Raw genomic sequence first — 27491 nt, 5'->3', positions numbered from 1 at the left:
ATAACAAGAGATAAGAAAAGCCACTTAATAATACTAAAGGGATCAATACAAGAGGATATAACTGGTAAACGTATATGCACCCAATGCAGGAGCACCCAAATACATAAAAAAAAAAAACTTGTGGACGATATCAAGGGAGAAATTGACAGCAATACAATTATAGTAGGGGACTTTAATACCCCATTGACATCACAGGATAAATCCTCCAGACAAAAAATCAGCAAAGAAACAGCAATCCTAAACAACTCACTAGATCAGATGGACTTAATTGACATCTTCAGAACATTTCACTCAAAGCTACAGAATATACATTCTTCTCAAGTGCACATGGGACATTTTAAAAGATAGACCACATATTGGGACACAGGCAAAGTCTCTTCAAATTCAAGAAGATTGAAATCATATTAAGATTCTTCTCAGATCACAGTGGCATAATTGAAATAAGCTACAATAAAAATCAAAAAAACTAAAACACTTGGAGGCTAAATAGCTGTTATTAAACAATGATTGGGTTGCCAAAGAGATCAAAGAATAAATAAAAAACATCATGGCAACTAACGACAATGAAAACACAACAATCCAAAATCTATGGGACACAGTGAAAGCAGTCCTGAGAGAGAAGGTCATTACAGGCCTATCTCAAAAAAAAAGAAAAAAACTGGTAATAAATTATCTGACTCTACAACTTAAAGAATTAGCAACAAGAAAAGCCCAGAGTGAGCAGAAGGAAGGAAATAATAAAGATCAGAGTGGAAATAAATGACATAGAGACCCAAAAAACAATACAAAAGATCAATAAAACCAAGAGCTGGTTCTTTGAAAGGATAAATAAGATTGATGAACCTCTAGCCAGGCTCACCAAGAAGCAGAGAGAGAGGACCCAAATAAAATCAGAAATGAAAGAGGAGAAATAACAACAGACCCCACCAAAATACAAAGGATTGCTAAAAAATACTATGAACAACTCTATTCCAACAAACTGGTCAACCTAGAAGAAATGGACATATTCCTAGAAAAATACGACCTTCCAAAACTCAATCAGAAAGAATAGAAAAATATGAATAGGCCAATAACTATGGAGGAAATTGAAGCAGTAATCAAAAAACGTCCAGCAAACAAAAGCCCTGGGCCAGACAGTTTCATGGGGGAGTTTTATCAAAATTCAAAGAAGAACGAAAATCTATCCTCCTCAGAATATTCCAAAAAATTCACGAGGAAGGAACATGTCCAAGTTCTTTGAATGAAGCCAGCATTACCCTAATCCCAAAATGAGATAAAAAGACTACAAAGAAAGAATTACAGGCCAGTATCTCTGATGAATATAGATGCTAAAATCCTCAACAAAATTCTAGCAAATTGGATCCAGCATTACATTAGAAAGATCATACACCATGACCAAGTGGGATTTATTCCAGGGATGCAGAAATGGTACAGTATCCACAAATCAATGAACGTGATACATCACATAAACAAATTGAGAGATAAAAACCACATAATCATATTAATTGATGCAGAAAAAGCATTTGACAAAATCCAACACCCTTTCTTGATAAAAACCCTCAGCAAAGTGAGAATAGAGGGATCATACCTCAACATAATGAAAGTCTTATATGACCAATCTACTGAATGGGCAAAAACTAAAACCATTTCCCCTAAGAACAGGAACAAGGCAGGGATGCCCACTCTCACCACTCCTGTTCAACATAGTACTGGAAGTGCTAGCATATGGATCAGACAAGAAGAAGAAATAAAAGGCATCCAAATTGGAAAAGAAGTAAAACTGTCATTATTCACAGATGACATGATATTGTACATAGAAAACCCTAAAGACTCCATCAAAAAAACTAGATTTAATAAATGAATTTGGCCATGTAGCAGAATACAAAATTAACCCAGAAATTTATGGCTTTTTTTATACACCAACTAGAGGCCCAGTGCATGGATTCATGCACTGGTGAGGTCCCTCAGCCTGGCCTGCGCCCTCTTGCAATCTCTGACCCCTCGGGGGATGTCAGACTGCTGGTCCTGCCTGCTGCACCTGGCTCCCGTTAGTCAGCTGACTGACCACCAGGGGGCAGCTCCTGCGTGAAGCGTCTGCCCCCTGGTGGTCAATGTGCATCATAGCGACCGGTCAACCAATTGTTCAGTGGTTCTGTTGCTTAGGCTTTTATATAGATAGATAATGAACTCTCAGAAAGAGAAACATAAAAAAAGCAATCCCGTTTACTATTGCACCAAAAAAAAAAAATTAAGATACCTAGGAATAAACTTAACTAAGGAGGTAAAAGACCTATACTTGGGAAACTATAGGACATTGAAAAAAGAAATAGAGGAAGACATAAACAAATGGAAGAATATACTGTGTTCATGGATTAGTAGAATCAACATCATTAAAATGTCCATACTACCTAAAGCAATCTATAGATTTAATGCAATCCCCACTAAAATACCAATGGCATATTTCACAGCCCTGGAACAAACTCTCCAAAAATTCATATAGAATAAAAAGAGACCCTGAGTAGCCACAGCAATCTTGAGAAAGAACAAAGTTGGAGGAATCACAATAACAGATATCAAGCTATATTACAAAGCCATTGTTTTCAAAACTGCCTAGTACTGGCACAAGAACAGACATATAGACCAATGGAACAGAACAGAGAATCCAGAAATCGACCCAAGCCATTATACTTAATTAATATTTGACAAAGGAGGTAAGAGCATACAATGGAGTCAAGACAGTCTCTTCAATAAATGGTGTTGGGAAAATTGGACAGATACATGCAAAAAAGTGAAACTAGACCACCAACTTACACGATACACAAAAATAAACTCAAAATGGATAAAGGACTTAAATGTAAGATGGGAAACCATAAAAATCTTGTAAGAATCTATAGGCATCAAAATATCAGACACATAACGTAGCAATATCTTCACTGATACAGCTCCTAGGGCAATGGAAACTAAGGAGAAAATGGGACTACATCAGAATAAAAAGCTTCTGCACAGCAAAAGTCATTAACAAAACAAGAAAGCCCACTGCATGGGAGAACATATTTGCCAATGTTATATCCGATAAGAGCCTAATCTCCAAAATTTATAGGGAACTCATACATCTTAACAAAAGGAAGATAAACAATCCAATCAAAAATGGGCAAAGGACATAAATAGACACTTTTCGAAAGTGGACATACAGAAGGCCAAGAGACATATGAAAACGTGCTCAAAGTCACTAATCATTGGAGAGATGCAAATCCAAACAACAATGAAATACCATCTCATACCTCTCAGAATGTCTATAATCAACAAATGAACAAACCCGTCATTGGTAACGTTAATTAGAATCTAAATTGCTTAACATTCCTCATGCCATTCTTTTTTTTTTAATGGTTTTTCTAGTTTAGAATGTCTTGATAAAATATATTTTTATTTATTTCAGAAAGGAAGGGTGTGGGAGAGATGGAAATATCTATGATGAGAATCATTCACCAGCTGCCTCCCGCCTGCCCCCTACTGGGGATAGGGCCTGCAACTCGGGCATGTGCTCTGACTGGGAGTTGAACCATGACCTCCTGGTTCATAAGTCAATGCTCAACTACTGAGTCACACTGGGGAGCCTCATTGCCATTCTTGAATTTAAAAGAAAGAATTATTGTAAGAAGGTAATCTCTATGTGTTTGGAAAACAAAATGAGATTATTTGCAAATGTGGAGTTTGTATTTTATTATTTCCTCTAACAATAAAGAAAAGCTTGGGAATTGAAATCCCTGTTTACTATACTTCTTTTTACAGGGTTGCAAATAAATTAGTGGACCAATGATGAAAAACGATAAACTTAGCAAAAGGAAGATAGACAGATATAGAACTAGGAATGAATTATATCTAGTTAAAGAAGCAAATTACTTTTTTGCTTTATTTCCAAAACTGTTGCCTCCCTGAGAGGAACAAACTATATTGTAATTGTAGGAGCCTTCACTTCCTTTTTGTCCTTTCTTCTTAAAAGGTATTATAAATATTTCTGACATACAGATATGAATAAAGAATGATACTGTACATTGAACATCAATAGATCTACCATCCATTTACTAAAGAAAACACTGACAAAACACCAGTTCCTCCTTTGTGATCTAATCTGCCTTCTAAACTATCATCCCAGATTTGTTGTTTTTGTGTATTTATATATTTATTCATATATTTTCCTAAATAATATATACTAGTTTAAGTATTTTAAAACTTTATAGTGTCAAAGTTGTATATATATTTTTGCAGCTTGCTTTTGTCATTTATTATGTTTGTGAGATTTGTCTATGGTAATATGTGTAAAGTTTATTTGCTTTCTCTGCTGTTCAGTATTGTATGGATATATCACATTTGTTTGTTTTACTCTCAATGGATATTTAGATTATACCTTGTTTTTCCTCTCTTAGAAATAATGCTGCTATGAATACTTTTGTGTGTCGACATGAGTTTCTCTATAATATATACGTAAAAACGGAAATGTTGGGTCATGACATGTGAATCTTCAACTTTACTATGGTAGATGTTGCCAAATTGCAAGTTGTTTAACCAATTTAGAACCCCATATGAACGAACAAAGAGTTCTCATTGTTCTACATCCTCATCATCAGTTGGTGTCATCAGATTTTTTAATTTTTGCCAATTGTATTCACAATCCTCATTGCTATATAAATTTGTATTTTCCTGATTACTGGTGAGATTGAACTTCTTAATGTTTGTTAGCTATTTCAATTTCTGTAAATTGCTTATTTACAGACACATATTCTGGATTATAATTCTTTGTTTTATGCATTATAGATATTTAGTTTGGCTTTTCACTTTTTAAATCATGCCCTTTAATCCGCAGAAGTTTAAAATTTTAATGTATATATTATTTACCCATCTTTTTCTTGTTTTTATAAATTATATGTTATTTAAGAAATCTCTACCCCAGGGTCATAAAAAAATACTCTTTTGCAGTTTTAAAGTTTTGCTTTTCAGGTGTGGGTTTTTAATCTATATAATTTATTATGTCTGGTGTGAGGATGAGATACTATTTTTAAAATATGTAGATATATAGTTAGCACTATTTAATGACTAGACCTTCCTTTTTCCAGTGAACTATAATGCTGCCTCATATATCAAGTTTCCATATGTGAAACTTATTTTGCTGTTCTTTTCTATGGTCTGTTTTCTGTCTTTGCTTAATCTTCTATCATTGTCTTAATTATAATAGCATTATAGTAGGTCAAGTAGGACTTTTCAAAAGAGAATAAAAGTAAAGGCAAATAAAGCAATGTAGTGTAATATGTGCACAAAATATGGAATCAGAAGATCTCCATTCTAGAACTATTGTTACTTACCAACATGACAAACCTCCATTCTAGAACTACTGTCACAGACTGATCAATTATTTATTTTTATGTGACTTTGATGACCACAGGCTCAGTATAAGCTAACATTTTGTAATGAATCTATTTTTTAAAATGAAAGTAAACCTAATGCAATATGTGTCTCCATTAGTAAAGTATAGATTCTACTTGATAGGGAAAGAAGCCAAGAACTCTGCCAACCTGATTCAAAGCCAAAGTCTCAGAAACAAGAATTAAATGTAGGCCACCACAATAACCATAAATATGCCCTTGGTGGGTTTCTTTTTTCACAATGCTTTTTCTCCTTTAGCATGAATAATTTTTTCTATTTAATTAAAAAGAATTTTCAAACCCCAGGGTCTTTGATGGATTCTGGGTCTAAATTGGAAGAGTAAAACATGGAAAATATTTTCCATATTGTGGTTGAATAAAGTCATATTGCAAAATTCTGTTGAATAAAATTAGTGATGTTAGTGGAGATCAGTTGTTTAGAAGATGGTGAATGTAGGCTGTTCACAGCTAGCCAGACCACTGTAGGGAAAGGACAGTTAAGACGTAGTGCTTACAGTGAGTATTGGTAGTCTCCCTTCTCTGCCTGGGTTCCCTACAGTTCCCAGTAAATAGATCAGAGAAATATATCAGGTGAGTTTTTTCCATTGTTACTGTGATATATTTTAAGATTAATAGGAATATAGTGTTTTTAAAGAATAATTATAAGAGTTTTAAAGTTTCTCACTTGTCCATTTTAATTATACAAAGAACTAAGATATTTAGTGGGGGGGGGTTTCTCAAAAAATACAGGCATTTAGTACATTATAAGGTTATTGTAAAATAAAAACTGAACATCGTATTTATTTAAATATTTTCCTTTAGTGAGCTTTGTCTTTATACCTAGTATATATCCTGTTTTAAATCAGAACTGACTGAATTTGTTTGCGGGGAGGGGGGTATATAATTTATAAATAGATAATAATACATTCTCCTTCCCCTTTCTTTTTCTTCATTTATAAGGGAAACCTTTTCCTATAGCAAGGTTGACTGTCTTTCCCCAGTGTCTTAGCCCTCTGGCTCCAGTACTCTTTGCCTAAATGGCATGTTCACAAAACAAGTGTTGCTTGAGTTGCTTTCTCACTGTATCTCTACCACGGGCAGGTGCTGACTTGGTTACCCTGGAATTTTGGCTTTGACCAGAACTTTATAATACAAACTGTTCCATCCCTCTCTTTTCTAATTCTTTTTACTCTCTTGCCAAATAAAAGGCTTTGATTGTTGGTGTTATTGCTGATCTTGTTTTACGCACTCCTCTTTAATTCAAGCGCTTCTGTTATATAGGCAATATTTCTAATTTATGAAAGAAAATGCAATGCAGTTTAAAACACTATAGAAGCAACAAGATATGGTTTCTCATCTAGGCTCTTTTTTTCCCCCTCCCCCTTTTCCTGGATAATCTTTTATTCCCATGTTTTAGACTAAATAGCACAACTTTGTTTCTGAGTTCCACACATTATTTATTTACATGGTATTTTAATTTGGAAGTCTACAAGGCATTTCCAACTTAACATCTAAAATAGAACTTCATTTTTCTCTTTAAACCTTCTTCCTATATCCTGTCTCCAGTTCTTCCCCATTCTATAAACACCATCATTCACAAGTTGGCTCAGATCCAAATTTGGAGCCATGTATGAGTCTTCTTTCTCACATGTCTCATCACACATAATTTATCAACTTTTCACCATCTCTATTTCTACCTTAGTTCAAGCTGTGGTCTTCCAATTCATCTGCTTACTTTTCTATTTGTGTTCCTTTACAATTTATTTTCAACACAGTAGCCAGGGTGATCTTTAAAAAAAAAAAAATGAGATCATGTTGCTTCTTCAAACAAAACCCTTTGACACAGTGGTCGGCAAACTCATTAGTCAACAGAGCGGCAAACTGCGGCTCGCGAGCTGCATGTGGCTCGTGAGCTGCAGTTTGCCAACCACTGCTCTAACAGATCCCTACTACCTTTAGAATAAAAAACATAATTTTTACTATTGCCTGCAGGGTCATATATAGGGATGAGCAAAAGTAGGTTTACAGTTGCATTATGACATTCCTTTGAGTAAATAAAGCTGTTATAATCATAACTGCATGTTTTTTTCAGATGAATAACTATAAACCTACTTTTGCCCACCCCTGTAAAATTTGGCCCCTGTCTACTTCTTTGACTTTTTTCTACAATTCTCCTCCTTTTGTACTCAGCTCTAGCCATCCTTGTGTCCTTGTTATTCTTCTTCAGAGATAACAATGGTTGCTGCTGTTCCTTCCACTTGAAGTATTCTTACCACAGAATATACTCCAAATTTCTGCTTAAATGTCATGTCTTTGGAGAGGTCTTTTCTAACTACTTTGACCTGAAATACATGCCCCACACACCATACCACATACCAAACGCTATGCCCTAGCCTGCTTTAGTTCTGAGTTTATTACTACCTGAAATTACTAGATTTCTTTATTTCCTTGTTTATTGACAGCATTCCGTACTAAATCCTTTCCCTACCCCTCCCTAGAATGTAAGCACAAATGGGCAGGGAATTTTTTGACTTATTTACTGGTATAGCTCTTATACCAGGACATATAGGCACTATTTAAGTGACTGAATTAATTAGCTATGTGACCTTGAGCAAACTGATTTATTTTCCCCAGACTGATTCCACATATGTAAATAAGGGGGTTAGATTGTGTAATATCTCTGAAGAAGAGTATTTTAGACTGTAGATGGTTAGTCAATCGACCGCAGCCCAAGGTCACTAAATTCAAGCCCCCTGTTTTATATGTGATTTGACTAAGGTAACATTGTTAATTTTTAGGCCAATGCTCTTTTCACATGACACAATACCTCTAATTCTTTGCTCAACTCTAATTAAATCACCCACTATACTTCTTTGATTACAGTTTTACTAGTTTTAATTTTTAGGTTCGTGGCCTCTTGTCTTCATTAAGCTACATTATCTAAGTTTATGTAAGCTATGTCTTTATATTTACAAATAATTTTCTTCAATCAGTCATTATGTTAACACTATTTATTGAGTATAAGCAGACGTGATTTGAAGCATGCTTCTCAATGGTCACATTCTTCCCCTTATCTCCACTTTTATAGGAAGTTACTGTGGGGGGTTTTTTGTGTTGTTTTTTGTGAGCCAAAAATAATGTGTACAATCATGGTTAACGTGTACTTTAACTGCTAAAATGGATTTTAAAATCATGGAAAATAAAACAACTTTTGGAACAAAATTTGATATAATAAAAACTCATCTCTAATTCCCCTAGAAAATGTTTCAAGATTATTAGGGTCATAGGCTATTAGGATATACCTTAGAATTTAAATAGTCTAACCTAGTGGTTCACAACCTTTTTTTGGCCATGCCCCACCTAAGCATCTCTAAAATCCTGATGCCCCTCACCCCCGTGACATAGAATTCTTATTATTCAAAAAGTGAACTCCTATTCACATGGAGGAAGCCTAAAAGGCCATTAACTTGGTCTAAACAAGCTTCCAAAGAACATGGCATCCATGAAAGAGAAAAATAAAAGAACAGTTGAAGTACTGAGGAAGAAATCACTAAGAAATTATGAAGTTTAAAAACATATAATAGAGAACTGAAATGCATAAATATGTCACAATATATATTTATAAACTGTATATGAGGCCCCTAGAACCATAAGAAATGCAAAAAATTCACTGTGTTAATAACTCATTCTTGAAAATCAAAATTGCCCCCTATGGAACGTGTGCCCCACGTTGGGAACCACTTTTCTAACCCTTTAATTTTCAGATGGGGAAATTTAGGTATATAGCAGCATAGGAAACAGTGGGATAAACAAAGATAAACATTTCCGTATTTCAGGACTTCTCAGAGCCTTTCATTTATAAATGTGCATGTGAATCTCCAAGGAAGGATTATAATATTAAAATTTTATTTTACAACAGTATCTTATTATGGATTATCTTTTAATAGTATCTTTTGAGACAGTAGCTCCATGCACCACATGTTTGAATATTTGTTAGGTGTCAGGCACAGTTCTAAGTACTTTATATGTTTCAACCCATTAGATATGCTGCATATATTTTTTTGTTTTTATGTTTTTTACTGACTTTAGAGAGAGGGAGAGGGAAAGAAACATCCATTTCTGTCTGCTAGAGGCAGGATGATGAACATGGAGAGGGAGAGAGAAACACCTATCGGTTGCCTCCACACTCCTCACTCCCCCCGCCCCCCGAATTGGGATCAAACCCATGATCTTTTGGCTTACGGAATGACGCAATAACCAACTGAGCCACACCGCCCAGGGCTATTTGTTGTTTAACTTTATGTGAAAATCTGCCTTAAGAACTAATGTGCCATAACAGAGAATGTAAGGTAGTCACAAGATGGGGGTGTGTGTGTGTGTGTGTGTGTGTGTGTGTGTGTGTGTGTGTGTGTGTGTAAATGCAGAATATAAGTCCTGGGCATTGATTCATTTATAATTTATCATAATGTTCTTTTATCTAGTTGATCATTTATTTAGCTTGTTTTAGGTACTTATGATATTCACTGTATATTATATATTAAATAGCAATATAATTGTTTTAGTTTTTAAAAAATATCTGTATTGATTTTAGAAAGGAAGGGAGAGGGAGAGACAATGTGAATCATTGATCGGCTGCCGCCTGCAGGGAGGAACAAGCTGGCAACCCGGGCATGTGCCCTGACCTGGAATTGAACCGTGACCTCTTGGTTCCTAGGTCAACACTCAACCATTGAGCTACACACCCACTCAGTATAATTTTTGTTAACTTACTGGAGCAATTCATTTGTAGAACATTTATTGGTACCTACTATAATCCATTTACATTGTATCACGTATCACACAAACTTTTGTCATTCCATTAATACAGTAAAAGTTTTCTGGGTTAAATATGTTTTGTAAATGTTGATTATCCTATATAATAAAAGGGTAATATGCAAATCAACCGAATAGTGGCACAACCACAGGGGAAGCGCTGCTCAGCCAGAAGCCGGCTCACGGCTGGCGAGTGCAGCATTGGTGGCAGGAGCCTCTCCCACCTCCGCAGCAGCACTAAGGATGTCCAACTGATGGCTTAGGCCCACTCCCCCTAAGCCATCAGTCGGACATCACCCAAGGACTCACAGACTGCGAGAGGGCGCAGGTCGCGCTGAGGGACCCCCCTATACTCCCCAGTGCACGAGGCCTCTAGTATACATATAATTTTCTCCACTTTAAAATATTCCTAAATGTCAGGAAAAAGTTACTGTAAAGCATGCTCAGGAGAAAAACATACCTCCCATCAATATAACCACTATTTAAATTTTTCTGTATATTTTTGTAATATTTTGGTAGTTACTCTTTGGAAACATGCACCCTCCTGCCTCTAGCCAATGAATCACATTTCTCAGTCTTATGTAGTCCCTTTCCTTTAATTGGTCTGGCTCAATGACTTTTTAAAAATATATTTTTATTCATTTGTGAGGGGAAGGGAGAGGGGAGAGAGAGAGAGAAACATCAATGATGAGAGAGCATCACCAATCGGCTGCCTCCTGCACACCCCCTACTGGGGATAGAGCCCACAACCCGGGCATGTCCCCTGACTGGAATCTAACCCAGGACCCTTTAGTCTGCAGGCGGATGCTCTATCCACTGAGCCAAACCAGCTAGAGCTGGCTCAATGACTTTTGATTAGTACAGTGAGCAGAAGTGATTCTTCTAAGGCTGTCTTAAGACTGAGGCTAAGTCTTAAGAAGTTTTGCAGCTTTTGCCAAATTTTCTTAACAATGCTTGCTCTGGGAGAAGCCAGCCTCTAGTAAGAAGTCATACTGCTCTGAAACCAAAAGATGTGTGCAATCCCAAGATGTATGGACAGGCTGCATGAAAGGAGGGTTACATTCTCTGTTATGGCACATTAGTTCTTAAGGCAGATTTTCACATAAAGTTAAGAAACAACAAATAGCCCTGGGCGGTGTGGCTCAGTTGGTTATTGCGTCATTCCGTAAGCCAAAAGATCATGGGTTTGATCCCAATTCGGGGGGCGGGGGGAGTGAGGAGTGTGGAGGCAACCGATAGGTGTTATCCCTCTCCTACTGGGGACGCGCCCGCAACCAAGGTACATGCCCTTGACCGGAATCGAACCTGGGACCTTTCGGTCCGCAGGCCGACACTCTATCCACTGAGCCAAACCGGTTTCGGCTGATCGATGTTTATCTCTCATCGATGTTTCTGGCTCTCTATCCCTCTCCCTTCCTCTCTGTAGAAAATCAATAAAATATATTTTAAAAAAAATAAAATAAAATTAGCCCTTTATCTGTCATAATGTTTGCAACAACTTTATGTCTGCTTTTTTATTGTCTTTTGGTTGTAATGGAAATTATGGCCATATAAAATGTTGGTATTTTATTCTTGTATCTTCACTTTTATGATAGATTTATTTATCTCTACTTTTATGGCTTTTAGATTTTGTGTCATAGCTAGACAATTATTCTCTACCCTGAGAGAAGCTTTCATCTTGAACTTCGTGGCTTCTTTTTGTTTGGTTGGGGTTTTTTTTTTTTTTACATTTGAATTTTTTATCTGGTAGGAATTCATCTTAGTGTGAAATATGGTATGTGATCAGTAGGTTTATATTTTTTCCCAGGTTTTTACTGTTTTGGTAATATGAATTGAAAGAAGAAATATTAACCCAGAAACCTGACAAAAGCAGTCCAAAATATATAGTAAATGCCTCCGCCCCCCCTTTTTTTGTTTTGTTCATTTTAGATGCTAAACTTCTAAGTGATTTAAAAAGAAATTTTATGCTTTTATTTCTGGAACTAGAGGCCTAGTGCACGAAATTCATACATGGGGGTTGGGGTGTCCCTTAGCCCAGCCTACACCCTCTCGCAATCCGGGACCACTGGCTCCTAACCGCTCGCCTGCCTGATCGCCCCTAAACCCTCTGCCTGCCTGCCTGGTTGCCCCTACCTGCTCGCCTGCCTGCCTGATCGCCCCTAACCACTCGCCTGCCTGCCTGGTCGCCCCTAACCACGCGCCTGCCTGCCTGATCGCCCCTAACCATCTCTGCCTGCCTGTCTGATCACCTCTAACCATTCTGTCTGCCTGATACCCCTAACTGCTTGCCTGCCTGCCTGATCACCCCTAACTGCCTCTGCCTGCCTGTCTGATGACCTCTAACCACCCTGCCTGCCTGCCTGATGCCCCTAACTGCTCACCTGCCTGCCTGATCGCCCCTAACCACTTGCCTGCCTGCCTGATCACTCCTAACCACCTCTGCCTGCCTGCCTGATTGCCCCTAACTACACGCCTGCCTGTCTGATGGCCCCTAACTGCTCGCCTGCCTTCCTGATCGCCCCTAACTGCCTCTGCCTTGGCCCCCACACCCAGGACCCAGGCTTTCCTTTGGCCGGCTGCAGACACCCGGGAACCCTGGGCAGCTTTGCTGGGCAGGCACCTGGGACCCTGCCAGCCGCAGGCACCCGGGCCCTAGCTTTGTCAGGAAGGACATCCAGAAGATGTCTGGTCTATCTGGCCTAATTAGCATATTACCCTTTTATTAGTATAGATGAGGGGAGGATAACATTTTTGCTTTCTTATGTGACTCTTTGAAAATGTGCAGTATGAAGTTCCTCAAAAATAAAATTTTTACCTTGGAAAGGGGAAATCTTTTTTTTTAGATGCCTATCTAGAATCTGTTTATTGAATAATTAATTCATCCTTTTTTTAATAGTTTGAAATATCACATACAATACTAAAACTTCTATGCTCCAGAATTACACAGTTTTATTATAGCTTATTGATATATTTCTCTTCTCTTTCAGCATTTTTCTGTAGAAATGTTTGTTTTTCTATATGAACTTTAGAATCATCTTGTTTAATTCCCAGATAACTCTGTTGGCATTTTTATTGGAATTGTGTTAAATTTAATGACTAAATCAAGAATTTGCATTTTTTTAACATTTTATTGACTTTTTACAGAGAGGAAGGGAGAAGGATAGAGAGTTAGAAACATCAATGAGAGAAACATCAATCAGCTGCCTTCAGCACACTTCCCTACTGGGGATGTGCCCACAACCAAGGTACATGCCCTTGACCGGAACCGAACCTGGGACCTTTCAGTCTGCAGGCCGACATTCTATCCACTGAGCCAAACTGGTTAGGGCTGAATTTGCATTTTTTATGTTGATTCTAGTTATCCACAGACATTTTTTATAAGCATTTTAAAGCTTCTTCTAATATACCACTCATTCTTATTAAATTTATTCCTAGGTGTTTTATACCTTTTGTTGTTACTATGGAAGTATTAGTTTGCTAGGACTGCCAAAACAAGATACCACAGACTGGGTAGCTTAAACAACAGTTATGGAGGTTGGAACTCCAAGATCAAGGTGACAGCACAAGATCAAGGTGCCAGCATGGTTGATTTCTCTGAGGCCTCTCTTCTTGGCTTGTGGGTGGCTGCCCACCCTTTTACTCTTTCTTGACATATTTTTTTCTGTGTGCGTTCATCCCTGTGTGTATGTGTCCAAATTTCCCCTTCTTGTAAGGACATCCGTCCAATTGGTTTAAGGCCCACCTATATGATTTCATTTAATCCTAATTACCTTTTAATTTATTTTTTAAATATATTTTTATTGATTTCAGAGAAGAAAGGAAAGAGAGAGAGAAACATCAATGATGAGAATCATTGATTGGCTGCCTCCTGCATGCCTCTCACCAGAGATTGAGCCTGCAACCCGGGCATGTGCCCTGCCAGGAATCAAATCATGACCTCTTGGTTTCATAGGTCGATGCTCAACCACTGAGCAACACCAGAGCTGGGCCTAATTACCACTTTAAAGACTCTATCTCCAAACAAATCACATTCTGAGGTACTGGGGGTTATGGCTTCAACATATGAATTTTAGGGGGACACAGTTCAGTCCATAACAATGGCAAATGAAGAATTTTCTTTCTTTTACCTAGTAACTGTTTTTTGTATATCTGAAAGTGATTTCAGTATTTTATTTTGTACCTAGTCATATTGCTTCTGATTTATAATAGTTTTTACACCTTATTCTCTTAAAATTACATTATCTGTGCCCAGCTGACGTGGCTCAGTGGTTGAGCATCAACTTCGACCTATGAACCAGGAAGTTACAGTTTGATTCCCAGTCAGGGCACATGCCCTGGTTGTGGACTTTATACCCAGTGTGAGGCATGCAGGAGGCAGCCAATCAGTGATTCTCTCTCATCATTTATGTTTCTATCTCTCCCTCCCTCCCTCCCTCCCCCTTCCTCTCTGAAATTAACAAAAATACATTTTAAAAAATTACATTATTTGTAAATAATCATTTTCTCATCTTTTATAGTTTTTATATTTTTTTGTGTGTAATTGCAGTCAGTTAGAACTATTAATACAAGGTTAATTAAGAGTAGTAATAGTAGGCCCAGGCCCTGGGCTCTCCTGGCATGCTGGAGCCTGGGTCGGATCTGTCTGAAGGTGCTGACATCATTGACTCTCAACAGTCTCCACCTCCTTTCTGCCCTCACAGTTCCTGGGCCCTCAGCCTGGGCCCATAAAGTGATTCATTTGTAAATTATCTTGATTTTTCTGCATTAAAATGGCCATTTCTGGACCCGAAAAAAAAAAAAAAAAAGAGTAGTAATAGTAGATCCTCTTGTATTCCTGACTTTAATGAGACTAATAACTTCTGGTGTTCCCATTAAACATGGTATTGGCTTTTGGAATAACATAGATTTATTATGTCACTCTAAGGCAGCCATGGGCAAACTACGGCCCGTGGGCCGGATCTGGCTGTTCTATCCAGTTCTCTTGCTCTCCCCTCCGCTCCTTTACTTTGAATTTATATTAGTTCACACAAACACTCCATCCATGCTTTTGTTCTGGCCCTCCGGTCCAGTTTAAGAACCCATTGTGGCCCTCGAGTCAAAAAGTTTGCCCACCCCTGCTCTAAGGGCTTATCTTCTATTTTTATTTTGTTACAATGTTTAATAAATGGATATTTATTATAATTTAAAAATTATGGATAATTTTATCAAATTCCTTTTTGGCATACGTAGAAATGATTCTATGTTTTCTCTTTGATCCAATAATGTATCAAATATATAAATCAGTTTCCTAATATTGAACCATCCTTGCTTTTCTATATTTGGTTATGACATTCTTTTTAAATTTATTTATTGATTGAGACAGAAAAAGGGGGAGAGAGAGAAAGAGAGAAACACTGATTCATTGTTACACTTATTTATGCATCCATTGTTTGATGCCTTGACTCCTGGATTGAACCTGCAACCTTGGTGTATTGGGACAACACTAACCAACTGAGCTACCTGGCCAAGGCTATGACATATTCTTTGAATTTGCTGTTTGCATAAAAATTCATAAATGGGACATCTATAGATTTATTGTTTTATCAAATCTATCGAGTTAGGCACAATTTTATTCTTGCTTCTGGGGTCAGTTTTTTTTTTTTTTTTTTTTTTACTCTCACCTCAGGATATATTTTCTATTGATTTTTTTAGAGAGAGTGGAGGGAAGGAAGGAGGGAGACAGAGAGAGAGAGAGAGAGAGAGAGAGAGAGAGAGAGAGAGGGAGAGAGAGAGAGAAACAGTGAGAGAGAGAGAGAGACATCAATTGGTTGCCTCCTATCTGCACCCCAACTGGGGCTGGAGATCGAGCCTGCAACTAAGGTATGTGCCCTTGACCAGGAATCGAACCCACAACCCTTCATTACATGGGCTGGCGCTCTAACCCTGAGCCAAATTGGCCAGGGCTATGATTAGTTTTGCTTATATTTTCTTATTATTTGTTTTCATTAATTTCTAAGTTTATTTGCATGCAATTGAGCAAAGTAATCTCTTAATATTATTTTAGTTTTGTCTTTTGTAGCTGTTTATTTACTGTTTCTGCGTGTGTATGTGCACATGAGTTCTTTCCTTTGTTGTTGTTTTTTTAAATATATTTTTATTGATTTTAGAGAGGAAGGGAGAGATAGAAATATCAATGATGAGAATCATTGATGGGCTGCCTCTTGGACACCCCTTGCTGGGGATTGAGCCTGCAACCCGTGCATGTGCCCTGACCTCCTGGATCATAGGTTGACACTCAACCACCGAGCCACATCGGCGGGCTTCCCTCTGTTGTTTTGATTGGGTTAGAGCAGTGGTCGGCAAACTCATTAGTCAACAGAACCAAATATCAACAGTACAACGATTGAAATTTCTTTTCAGAGCCACATTTTTTAAACTTAAACTTCTTCTAACGCCACTTCTTCAAAATAGACTCGCCCAGGCCGTAGTTTTTTTTTTTTGTTTTTTTTTTTATTGATTTTCTACAGAGAGGAAGGGAGAGGGATAGTTAGAAACATTGATGAGAGAGAAACATCGATCAGCTGCCTCCTGCACACCACCTATTGGGGATGTGCCCGCAATCAAGGTACATGCCCTTGACCGGAATTGAACCTGGGACCCTTCAGTCCGCAGGCCGAGGCTCTATCCACTGAGCCAAACCGATTAGGGCCAGGCCATGGTATTTTGTGGAAGAGCCACACTCAAGGGGCCAAAGAGCCGCATGTGGCTTGCAAGCTGCAGTTTGCCGACCACTGGGCTAGAGGATGGTTATTTATTATGTTTTTCAAATAACCAACTTTGGGGTTTATTATTTTTTACTTCTAATTTATTTATTTTATCTTTATTAATTCATTTGATTGCTTTTTAGGTTTACTTTATTGACAGATAATACAATTAATATTCCTAGTTAGTCATTAGTCTATTAATTTGATTTATAGTTTCTTGTTCTACAGAAGTTTTAAGTTTTTAGTAATCAAAACTATCAGCCTTTTTCTTTTAAACTTATTTGTTTCAGATTACTCTTCTAAAAAGGCTTCACACCCTCCATTATAAAAATGCTTTATGCTTTTCATAGTTTTATGATTTATTTCTAACTTTCTAGAATTTATTTTTCCTTACTATGTGAGGTGGTGTTTAAATTATTTTGTTTCCAGGTAGATTGCCAACCATTCCTACATCACTTATTAAACAATCTATCTCAGATATTTCAAATAAATACCTAAGTATTTATTTGAAATACTTATATACCTAACTTTTTACATCTTGTGAAAAATCCTATTGATCTTTTCAGATTATATCAAGTTTATAGGATTATTTTGGGGGATAAATAAATTGACATCTTTAAAAAATTGAGTCTTTACATGTAGAAATATGGAATATTTCTCTGTTTACTTCAGTTTTTCTGTGTCCTTCAATAAGGTTTTATTATTTTCTTATTAGGTTTATTCCTAGGTGTCATAGTTTTTGTTAAGATTATAAATTAAATGGTTTTCACTATTTTTCTTACCTGGTTATTGATATATATACATATATATGGAAATTTTTTATTTTTCTATATTAATCTTGTCCAACTTAAGTTACTGAACCCTTTGATTGTTTCTATTTGTTTTTTTCAGTTGATTCTCTTGGATTTTCTGGATAGTCTTGTTGTCTCTTTGTTCCCAGTACTTACACTGTGTTTTTAAGTTTTGCTTCTGACAGGGTATCTCATTGACTCGACTTGGTCTTCCAGAGTGATTGCTCTATTCTTCTTAGCTCCAGAGGACAGAACTAGGACAGATAGGCAGAAAGCTAGAGCTATTTGAACATGGAAGAAAAGCTGATGTGACAGTATTAATGTCAGATAAAATACAATGTAAAGTGAAGAGTATTCATAAAGCAAAGTAAGCAACTAGAGCATTATTGAATCTACCTAATACCTCACATAGGCTTGAAAATAAAAACTTGACAAGACTAGGAGGAAAACTGATGAGTTCACAGTTATGTGAGAGATTTTAGCATACCTGTATTAAAATTGGTAGGTAAACAGAAAATTGGTCAAGAATATAGGGAAAATTTGAACAACACAACTGATGAAGTTGATCTAATACATGTAGAAAATTGTGTGCCCAGCAAATAGAGAATATGTGTTATTTTTTACCACACAAGGAATACTTAGAAAACTGTATCCTAAATCATAAAAGAAGTCTCCAAAATTTAAGGTAACCAGAATCTATAGACCAGATTCTCTTACCATAATAATTAAACTTGAAACCAGCAATAAAAATAAATTTTTGAAAAACTAATCTGACTAGAAACTAGAAAATGCACTTGTAAGTAACTCATAGGTTAAAGAGGAAGCTTGAAAAGAACAGAATAAAGAATGAAGTAGGTAGATGGAAGAGCATATTAAAGATCATAATTTTTTTATATTGTGATGGCCAATGATAAGACTAGTAAAATTGGCCAGTATGGGTATTACTTGAGCCTCTATTCCTATTCAGGGTTTATTTGGACATTAATACTATTTTTCTTTAGAAGACAGCCAATGTGAGCTAATAAGAAAAATATAGGACTCAAAATATATATTATAAATTTATTGTCAAATTTTCGGGAGTGTATCTTTCCATATAACCAGAAAATTAAGTATAAAATTACATAAGTGAAAACATCAAAATGTAGAATTATTTTACTGTTGTTTATTTTAAATATTTTTATAATGGTCTTTAATAAATAATTCTTTTTATATATTTAAGATATTTTTCTTTCCCTTCTTGTAGGTCACTCAAATGAGTCGTCCAGACCTGATTCTCTTTCTGATGAAATACCTGATGGCTCTCATAGTTGGTATTCCCTCCATATTTTGGGTTGGAAGCAAAAAGACATGCTTTGAATGGGCCAGTTTTTTTCATGGTCGTAGGAAAAAAGAGTAAGTTGAAGTAAATTATCACAATGTTCACAGACTTCACATTCACGTAAATTTTTTTGTATTGCTTACATTAAAATAATTTGGATTATAACTTCAGCTGCCATCAGTTAAGACTGGCATAGTACATGTCTTAATTAAAAACTAAAAACTTGGTGTGGCTCAGTTGGTTGAGCATTGTCCTGTGTACCAAAAAGTCACTGGTTCAATTCCTGGTCAGGGATTGGATTTCCGATCAAGACACATGCCCAGGTATGGGCTCTCTCCCCAGTTGGGGTTGCGGGGTTGGGGGGAGGGAGCATGCAGGAGGTAGCCAATTGATGTTTCTCTCTCTCTCTCTCTCTAAAATCAATAAAAAACATTTTAAAAATAATATAAAAAGCTAAAAATGTGGCCCTGGCTGGGTAGCTCAGTTGAGTAGGGTGTCATCCCAGTACACCAAGGTTGCATGTTCAATCTCCAGTCAGGATACATACAAGAATCAATCAATGAATGCATAAATAAGTAGAACAATAAATTTATGTTTCTCTTTCCCTCTCCCTCCTTCTCTCTCAAATCAATTTTTTAAAAAAAGCTAAAAACTTATCTTCCTTACTAAGATATGAGGGAAGGTCAATCTTTATTTTTAAAAATCCAAATTATAATTTTTCTTAAAATTAAAAACAAATTAATGCTTTTATATACATTCTTATTTTATGCTCTTGATATCCTGTGAGGGTTGGTATGTATTATAATCTTTGTGTTACAGATGAAAAAACAGACACAGAGAGGTTAAGTGCCTTGGCCTAAGTCACACAGGTATTGGATTAGGCTTCCATTTCAAATTGTTCTTCCAAGTAAACCATAAATGATTTAAAGAGATAGCATGCTATTCCATTCTGATATAGTACACATTAAAGCCAATATAGAAAAAAATATATATCATTAGATAACATAAAATATATTTAAGAAAGTATTTTAATTCAATTCATAGTTGGCCACACTGCATATTAGAATATCATGGTAATGGTAAGACTTGCCGAAGCAGTCTTTTGAGGGCATATTTAAAGAATCTTTCATTTTTTTGAACCCTTAGTTCATTAAATAAAATAAGGTTCTTCAATATTCACAAAGGAACTAATTATTTTAAACTTTTTACTTAGAATCTTATATGAATATCATATCTGAATTCTAAATTAGTAGAATAACTTATGGATAGGGTCCATGGAAAGTGGGTTTTGGGAGATACTCTTAAAATTGTATTTAAAATGCTGTGCCTTAGCCGAAACCGGTTTGGCTCAGTGGATAGAGCGTTGGCCTACGGACTGAAGGGTCCCGGGTTCGATTCTGGTCAAGGGCATGTACCTTGGTTGCAGGCACGTCCCCAGTGGGAGGTGTGCAGGAGGCAGCTGATCGATGTTTCTCTCTCATCGATGTTTCTAGCTCTCTATCCCTGTCCCTTCCTCTCTGTAAAATATCAATAAAATATATTTAAAAAATAAATAAATAAAATGTTGTGCCTTATATGGGCTAATGTACTTTCACTATGCAACTTAAAGTGCCTCAATAACAAAAATCTGTATTTTCTAAAATATTAGTAATTAGTAGTTTCTCTTAAACAGTTTAAATTGAAATAAAATAATCACATTTAAAATATATTTTTTTCTTATCATTCTGAGACTGCTACTAGTGATATAAGATAATGTATTTCTCCTTTAAATACAGTTTCATAGGACAGAGAGGGAAAGATGCATTCAACAACAACTACAAAAATATATTTTCTAGGCATTAATTCATTCTTTAAGAAGTCTTTATTGAATGCTTACTGTGTGCCATGAACTATTTTGGGATGCCAGGGATTCAATAGGAAACAAAACAGGACAAGTTCCTGCTTTCATGGAGTCTTCTTTGTAGGATTTACTGTGATTTATCTGTGTATTTGTTGAACATTTTAAATATATTTTAATCACAGTACAACATAAAGCTGAGGAAGGTGCTTGAATTAAACATTCCTGGTCACTTCTGGATCATCCTATGTCATAAAAGGGTAATATGCAAATTGTCCCCTCCACCTGAGTTTGACCAGGGGGTGGGGCTGGCCCACCAACCGCCTGGGGACCCTCCGCCTGGCTGGCCCCGCCCCTGATTGGCCCCATACACCCCGATCAGGGCCGGAGCCGGCCAGCCAACCTCCCCTGTCCCATCCCCCCGGCTGGCCCAGCCCAGTTGGCCTCTATTAGGGCAAGCCAGCCGGACCCCACCCTTGCACGAATTCGTGTACCGGGCCTCTAGTAGACAAATAATTCTGTATGGGGTTGTATTGGAAATTCCTCATAGAGCTACACCCAACCTGCCCTTATGAGGTATCATTCTAGTTATTGGGAGATCCTGGTTGGGCCAGAATCTTTTTCAAACTGTGATAAAAGTTCCCAAGGATCCTTTTACTTGGTTTTCTGCAATCATGGATACCTCCTCAACAAAGTCATTGTGATCCTCCAAGCTAGGAGAATGCTATTTTTTACTTACTCTTTCTTCTATTTAGTTTTTGACACTCTGTTTTCAGGATTATGTAAACATTGTTTTATCATTACTTTATGATTGGTTTCTAAGCCACTTAAACTTAAGTTTGATCCCTGACTACTGGTTTTGTTGTGGAAAGTCCATTGATCCCTTCAAGCCTCAGTTTTTCATCTATATAATGGGGACCATAATGTTTATTCTTAATAGATATCTAATATCCTCTTAGAAATATTCTCTCAGGACATTTGTCTCCATAACAAAAACATTATTAAGAAGGATAGCCCTCACCCAGTCGGCATGGCAGAGTGGTTGAGCATCAACCTATGAATCAGGAGGTCACAGTTCGATTCCCAGTCAGGGCACATCCCCAGGGGTGTGCAGGAGGCAGCCAGTCAATGATTCTCTCTCATCATTGATGTTTCTGCCTTTATCTCCCTCTCCCTTCCTCTCTGAAATCAATAAAAATACCTTGAGGAAAAAAAAGGGTAGTCCTGGCCATTGTGGCTCAGTTGGTTCGGCGTTGTCCCGTGCACCAAAAGGTTGCTGCAGGTTTGATTCCTGGTCAAGGTACATGCCCTGGTTTCATGCCTCAATCCCTGGGGCGGGGGCATATAGGAGCAAGCCATTGATGTTTCGCTCTCACATTGATTTTTCTCTCCTCCTTTCTCTCTAAAAATCAATTTTAAATAAAAAAATTTAAAGGCTCAAAGAAGGATGTATTTAAAATACCTGGCACAATGCAGGTACTTAACAAATGTCAGTTTTCCTTCAGCCCTTCTATCCAAGTTCTAAAAACAACAATGCTTTTGTAATTTGAAAAGAGAATATATGCACTTTCTCACTGTATGATCCAATCTTTACATATTTGAGGTTGTTGTTTCTTTAATGAAATTTTTAATCTAATTTTAACTTGAATCCTGACTCTCAAGTCACTGATTTACATAAACTGAGGTACAGATCTTTGCAACAATTTAATTGGCTCTTTTATTAATTTAATTACTGCTTTTTTCATCATCATAAACATTTGCTTTTAACATTTTCATAGCAGTTAAAAACTTTTGCTCTTGACAATAATTTATCTCCTTAATTTTTTTCCTTAAGCCTTTAATATATCTGAGACTTAATTATATGTTTGCTTAAAGTAATTTTTCATGTTTTCTAATTATGACCACTCACGTTTATTCCAGCATTAGACAACTGCTTCTACCAGAAAATTAAGTTGTAGCCTTAAAACAACTGCTCTTACAAGTTAAAAAATGTATCTGAGGCCTCCATTACTTCCATAAACAATGCAATAAAACAATTCCTCTGTTTTATAGTAATATCTTTGTAATATTTCAGTGCCCTTGCAAATCATAAAATTCTTTAGCTGAAAGAGACTTTTTAGAAATGATTAATATAATTTCATTTTATAGATGAGGAAAAGGAAGGAAAGGAGGTAGTGACTTGCCTAAGATCACATATTTATTAATAGAGTTGAAACTAAAATTTTTATTTTCTTATTCTAGCACAGATCTTTATCACTTTTGTGAACAAATTGACACAAATTTTTTAAAAATATATTTTTATTGATTTCAGAGAGGAAGGGAGAAGGAGAGAGAGACAGAAACATCAGTGATGAGAGAGAACCATTGATTGGCTGCCTCCTGCACACTTCACACTGGGGCTCGAGCCCACAACCCAGGCATGTGCCTTGACCTGGAATTGAACCGTGACCTCCTCTTTCATAGGTTGTTGCTCAACCACTGAGCCATGCCAGTTGGGCTGATTGACATGAATTTTTGTTATACTCTTTCCTCTGTTAACAATGTCCTATCTGTTCTAAAGACATTATGTGGACAGCAATTAATTTAAAGAATAATGTCAGTGCGTCACAAAAGTATTGTTTGTTAGTCTATAGGAATGTTAATCTTTATCTTAAACTCAGTATTTTGTTTTCTAGGATAGTGAATGAGAGCCGACAAGTACTCCAAGAACCTGATTTTGCTCAGTCCCTTCTGAGGGATCCAAATACTCCTATTATAAGGAAATCAAGAGGAACTTCCACTCAAGGAACATCCACACATGCTTCTTCAACTCAGCTGGCTATGGTGGATGATCAGAGAAGCAAAGCAGGGAGTGTCCACAGCAAAGTGAGCAGCTATCACGGCAGCCTCCACAGATCTCGTGATGGCAGGTGAGTTTATTGCTAGCTTAGTTTATTTCATGTGCTAAATTAGAATTACACAGCTTAAGGAAGAGTAGCCAATTCTAAAATAGAAGTTGAACATTGTTAATTTTTTTGAACTTTGCTAGGAACAGTTGTCCCAGATTATGGTCCAATATAAAGCCAGTCAGAGGAGTTTAAAGCTTAGACTTGCTGCAGTAAAAAATACGGAGTCATCAAAGGGTATTGAGTAGGGAGAAGGCAGGATGAAAGTGGTTATGTTAGTAAGATTAATTTAGCAAACAGTTGTGGAATACCTACTATATCAGCTACTCTTCTGGGAATACAAAGATGATATAGGTATAATCTATGTTTTTAATAAGCTCACAGTTTTTAAGAATAATAGTATAGTCACTATTAGTGTTGTGGTTTACAACATGGGATCTGGAATGATAAGCTTGTTTTTTCATCTGTAAAATGGAAATAGTAATAATATCCTTTAGGACTGTTGTAAAAAAATTAATGAGATAATATATCCAATTGCTTAGAACAGTGCCTGTCTTAGTAAGTGCCTGATATTAACTTTTGTTATTATCGTAAGTGAATAATTAAAGTAAAATATAAGTATGATGGTACAGTTGGCCCTTCGTATCTATGGGTTTTGCATTCAGGGATTCAACCAAATGGGTATGGAAAATATTGGGGGGAAAGTGTTACTTTTTTGCTGACGTGTACAATGTAGTTTGACTTATGGTGGTTGTGTCTGTCTTAAAAATGTACAGACTTTTTCTTCTTGTCATTATTTCCTAAACAGTACAGTAAAACAACTACTTACATTGCATTTACATTGTGTTAGATATTATAAGTAATCTAGAGATGATTTAAAGCAGCGGTCACGAACCTTTCAGACCTCACAGACCACCAGTGGTCCGCAGACAACCTGTTGGCGACTGCTGATTTAAAGTATATAGGGGTGATTTAAAATATATAGGGGTGTGTGTGTAGGCTATATGCAAATATACCATCTATATATATAAAAGCCTAAGCAACCAGCCAACCGGCTGACTGGCTGGTAGCTATGATGCGCACTGACCACCAGGGGGCAGATGCTCAATGCAGGAGCGGAAACCACAGGCATGGAAACATGGAACAGACTGATGAATCTCAGAGGAAAGGGGGGAGGGGGAAGGGCGGAAAGAGATTGACCAAAGATCTTATATGCATACTAGAGGCCTAGTACACAGATTCGTGCACCGATGGGGTACCTCGGCCTGGCCTGGGCCCCCTTGCAATCTGGGACCCCTCAGGGGATGTTGGAGGCCCTGTGCATGGGCACCAGTGGGGTCCCTCGGCCTAGCCTGTGACTTCTCACACTCCAGGACCCCTTGGGGGATGTTGGGCTGCCAGTTTCGGCCAGATCCCCGCAGGCCAGGCCGAGGGACCCCACCGGTGCACGAATATGTGCACCGGGCCTCTGGTTTTATATAAAGACGAGCATCCATGGATTTCAGTATCTGCAGGGGTCCTAGAACTAATCCTAAGTAGATACCAAGGGAAGACTGTATAGTCCAGAGGTTGTCAAACTTTTTCTATAAAGAGCCACATAGTAAATATTTTAGGCTTTGTGGGTTATCCGATCTCTGTTATAACTATTCATTTGTGCTACTGTAGCATGAAAGCAGCCATAGATAATATGTAGTCAAAATGGGAATGACTATATTCCAGTCAATTTTTACTTACAAAAATAAGAAGGGAACAGGATCAGAGAAGCTTCACAGAGAGAATGAGAGAAGGGGATGTATTTTCTTGTTAAATTTGCCAATGATTAGACACTTCTAAGGAGCTTTGCAATAATTCAGTTAAGAGATGATGAAGATTAATAGGAAAGTAGTGGCAGTGGAAAGAGAAGAACTGATCTGAAAAATATTTATAAAGAAGAAATTAAAAAATAGGAATTGATGGATTAATAGCAACTAAAGAGAACTATATCAAATGTTTGTGTTTTGTTTTTGTTTTTTAACAATTTCTAGTTTGGGAAACTGAAAGAATGAAAATTTTTATGCCTAAAATGGAAAACATTCTATGTTAACTTTAAAACATCTGTTTCTATAACTGTTTGATATCTTTTAAGTCTCATCCTAGCCTTTCTCTCAGTCTTCTCTGTCCTAGTGTAGGATATAATTTCTATACTTTTAGATTGAGACTTCTCAGAAGATCTTTTGCCTTCTAATGGGTCAGCTACTCTGTGTTTTTAAAAAGCAGCAGTCTTTTTTTTCTATGATATATTTTCTATCTTTTATCTATTTTTTCCTTGTGTATAATAAAATTATAGCCTTGACGGGTTTGGCTCAGTGGATAGAGCGTCAGCCTGCGGACTGAAGGGTCCCAGGTTCAATTCAGGTCAAGGGAATGTACCTTGGTTTCGGGCACATCCCCAGTAGGGGGTGTGCAGGAGGCAGCTGATCGATGTTTCTCTGTTCTCTGTTCCTAACTCTATCCCTCTCCCTTCTTCTTTGTAAAAAAAAAAAATCAATAAAATATATTTTTTTATTTTTTTATTTTTAATTTAATAATTCTTTATTGTTCAGATTATTACAATTGTTCCTCTTTTTTCCCCCCATAGCTCCCCTCCACCCGGTTCCCATTCCACCCTCTGCCCTTACCTCCCCCGCACTGTCCTCATCCATAGGTGTACGATTTTTGTCCAGTCTCTTCCCGCACCCCCCACACCCTTTTCCCCCGAGAATTATCAGTCTACTCCCTTTCTATGCCCCTGATTCTGTTATATTCACCAGTTTATTCTGTTCATCAGATTTTTTTATTTACTTGATTTTTAGATTCATTTGTTGATAGACATGTATTTGTTGTTCATAATTTTTATCTTTACTTTTTTCTTCTTTCTCTTCTTTAAGAATACCTTTCAGCATTTCATATAATACTGGTTTGGTGGTGATGAACTCCTTTAGCTTTTTCTTATCTGTGAAGCTCTTTATCTGCCCTTCAATTCTGAATGATAGCTTTGCTGGGTAGAGTAATCTTGGTTGTAGGTTCTTGCTATTCATCACTTTGAATATTTCTTGCCACTCCCATCTGGCCTGCCTAGTTTCTGTTGAGAAATCAGCTGACAATCGTATGGGTGCTCCCTTGTAGGTAATTAACTGTTTTTCTCTTGCTGCTTTTAATATTCTCTCTTTGTCTTTTGCTCTTGGCATTTTAATTATGATGTGTCTTGGTGTGGTCCTCTTTGGATTCCTTTTGTTTGGAGTTCTTTGCGCTTCCTGGACGTGTAAGTCTATATCTTTCACCAGGTGGGGGAAGTTTTCTGTCATTATTTCTTCAAATAGGTTTTCAGTATCTTGCTCTCTCTCTTCTTCTGGCACCCCATAATTCTGACGTTGGTACGTTTGAGGTTGTCCCAGAGGCTCCTTACACTATCTTCATATTTTTGGATTCTTTTTTCTTTTTGCTTTTCCAGCTGAGTGTTTTTTGCTTCTTTGTATTTCAAATCTTTGACTTGATTCTTGCGATCCTCTAGTCTGCTGTTGGGTCTCTGTATAATAGTTTTTATTTCAGTCAGTGTATGTTTAATTTCTAGTTGGTCCTTTTTCATATCCTCAAGGGTCTCGCTAAATTTATCGGCCTTTTCTAGGAAATTCTTGAAAAATCTTATAACTGTGATTTTGACTCTATATCC

General features: G+C 37.0%; 1 protein-coding gene across 5 annotated transcripts in view; it reads left to right on the top strand.

The window, feature by feature from the left end:
- FZD3 (frizzled class receptor 3) overlaps positions 1-27491 on the top strand; it is a 219642-nt gene that overhangs the window by 65995 nt on the left and 126156 nt on the right. For all 5 annotated transcript variants that reach the window (XM_080676960.1, XM_080676958.1, XM_080676959.1 and 2 more), the window contains 2 exons: positions 19007-19155; positions 23594-23827. In XM_080676960.1, the coding sequence (XP_080533086.1) occupies positions 19007-19155; positions 23594-23827 (383 nt within the window). The remainder of the gene's footprint in view (positions 1-19006; positions 19156-23593; positions 23828-27491) is intronic.

Source organism: Plecotus auritus (assembly GCF_963455305.1).
Source record: "Plecotus auritus genome assembly, chromosome: 6".
Taxonomy (NCBI): Eukaryota; Metazoa; Chordata; class Mammalia; order Chiroptera; family Vespertilionidae; genus Plecotus; species Plecotus auritus.
Note: the sequence above shows the minus strand (reverse complement) of the source record. Positions and strands in the feature narration are given on the sequence as shown.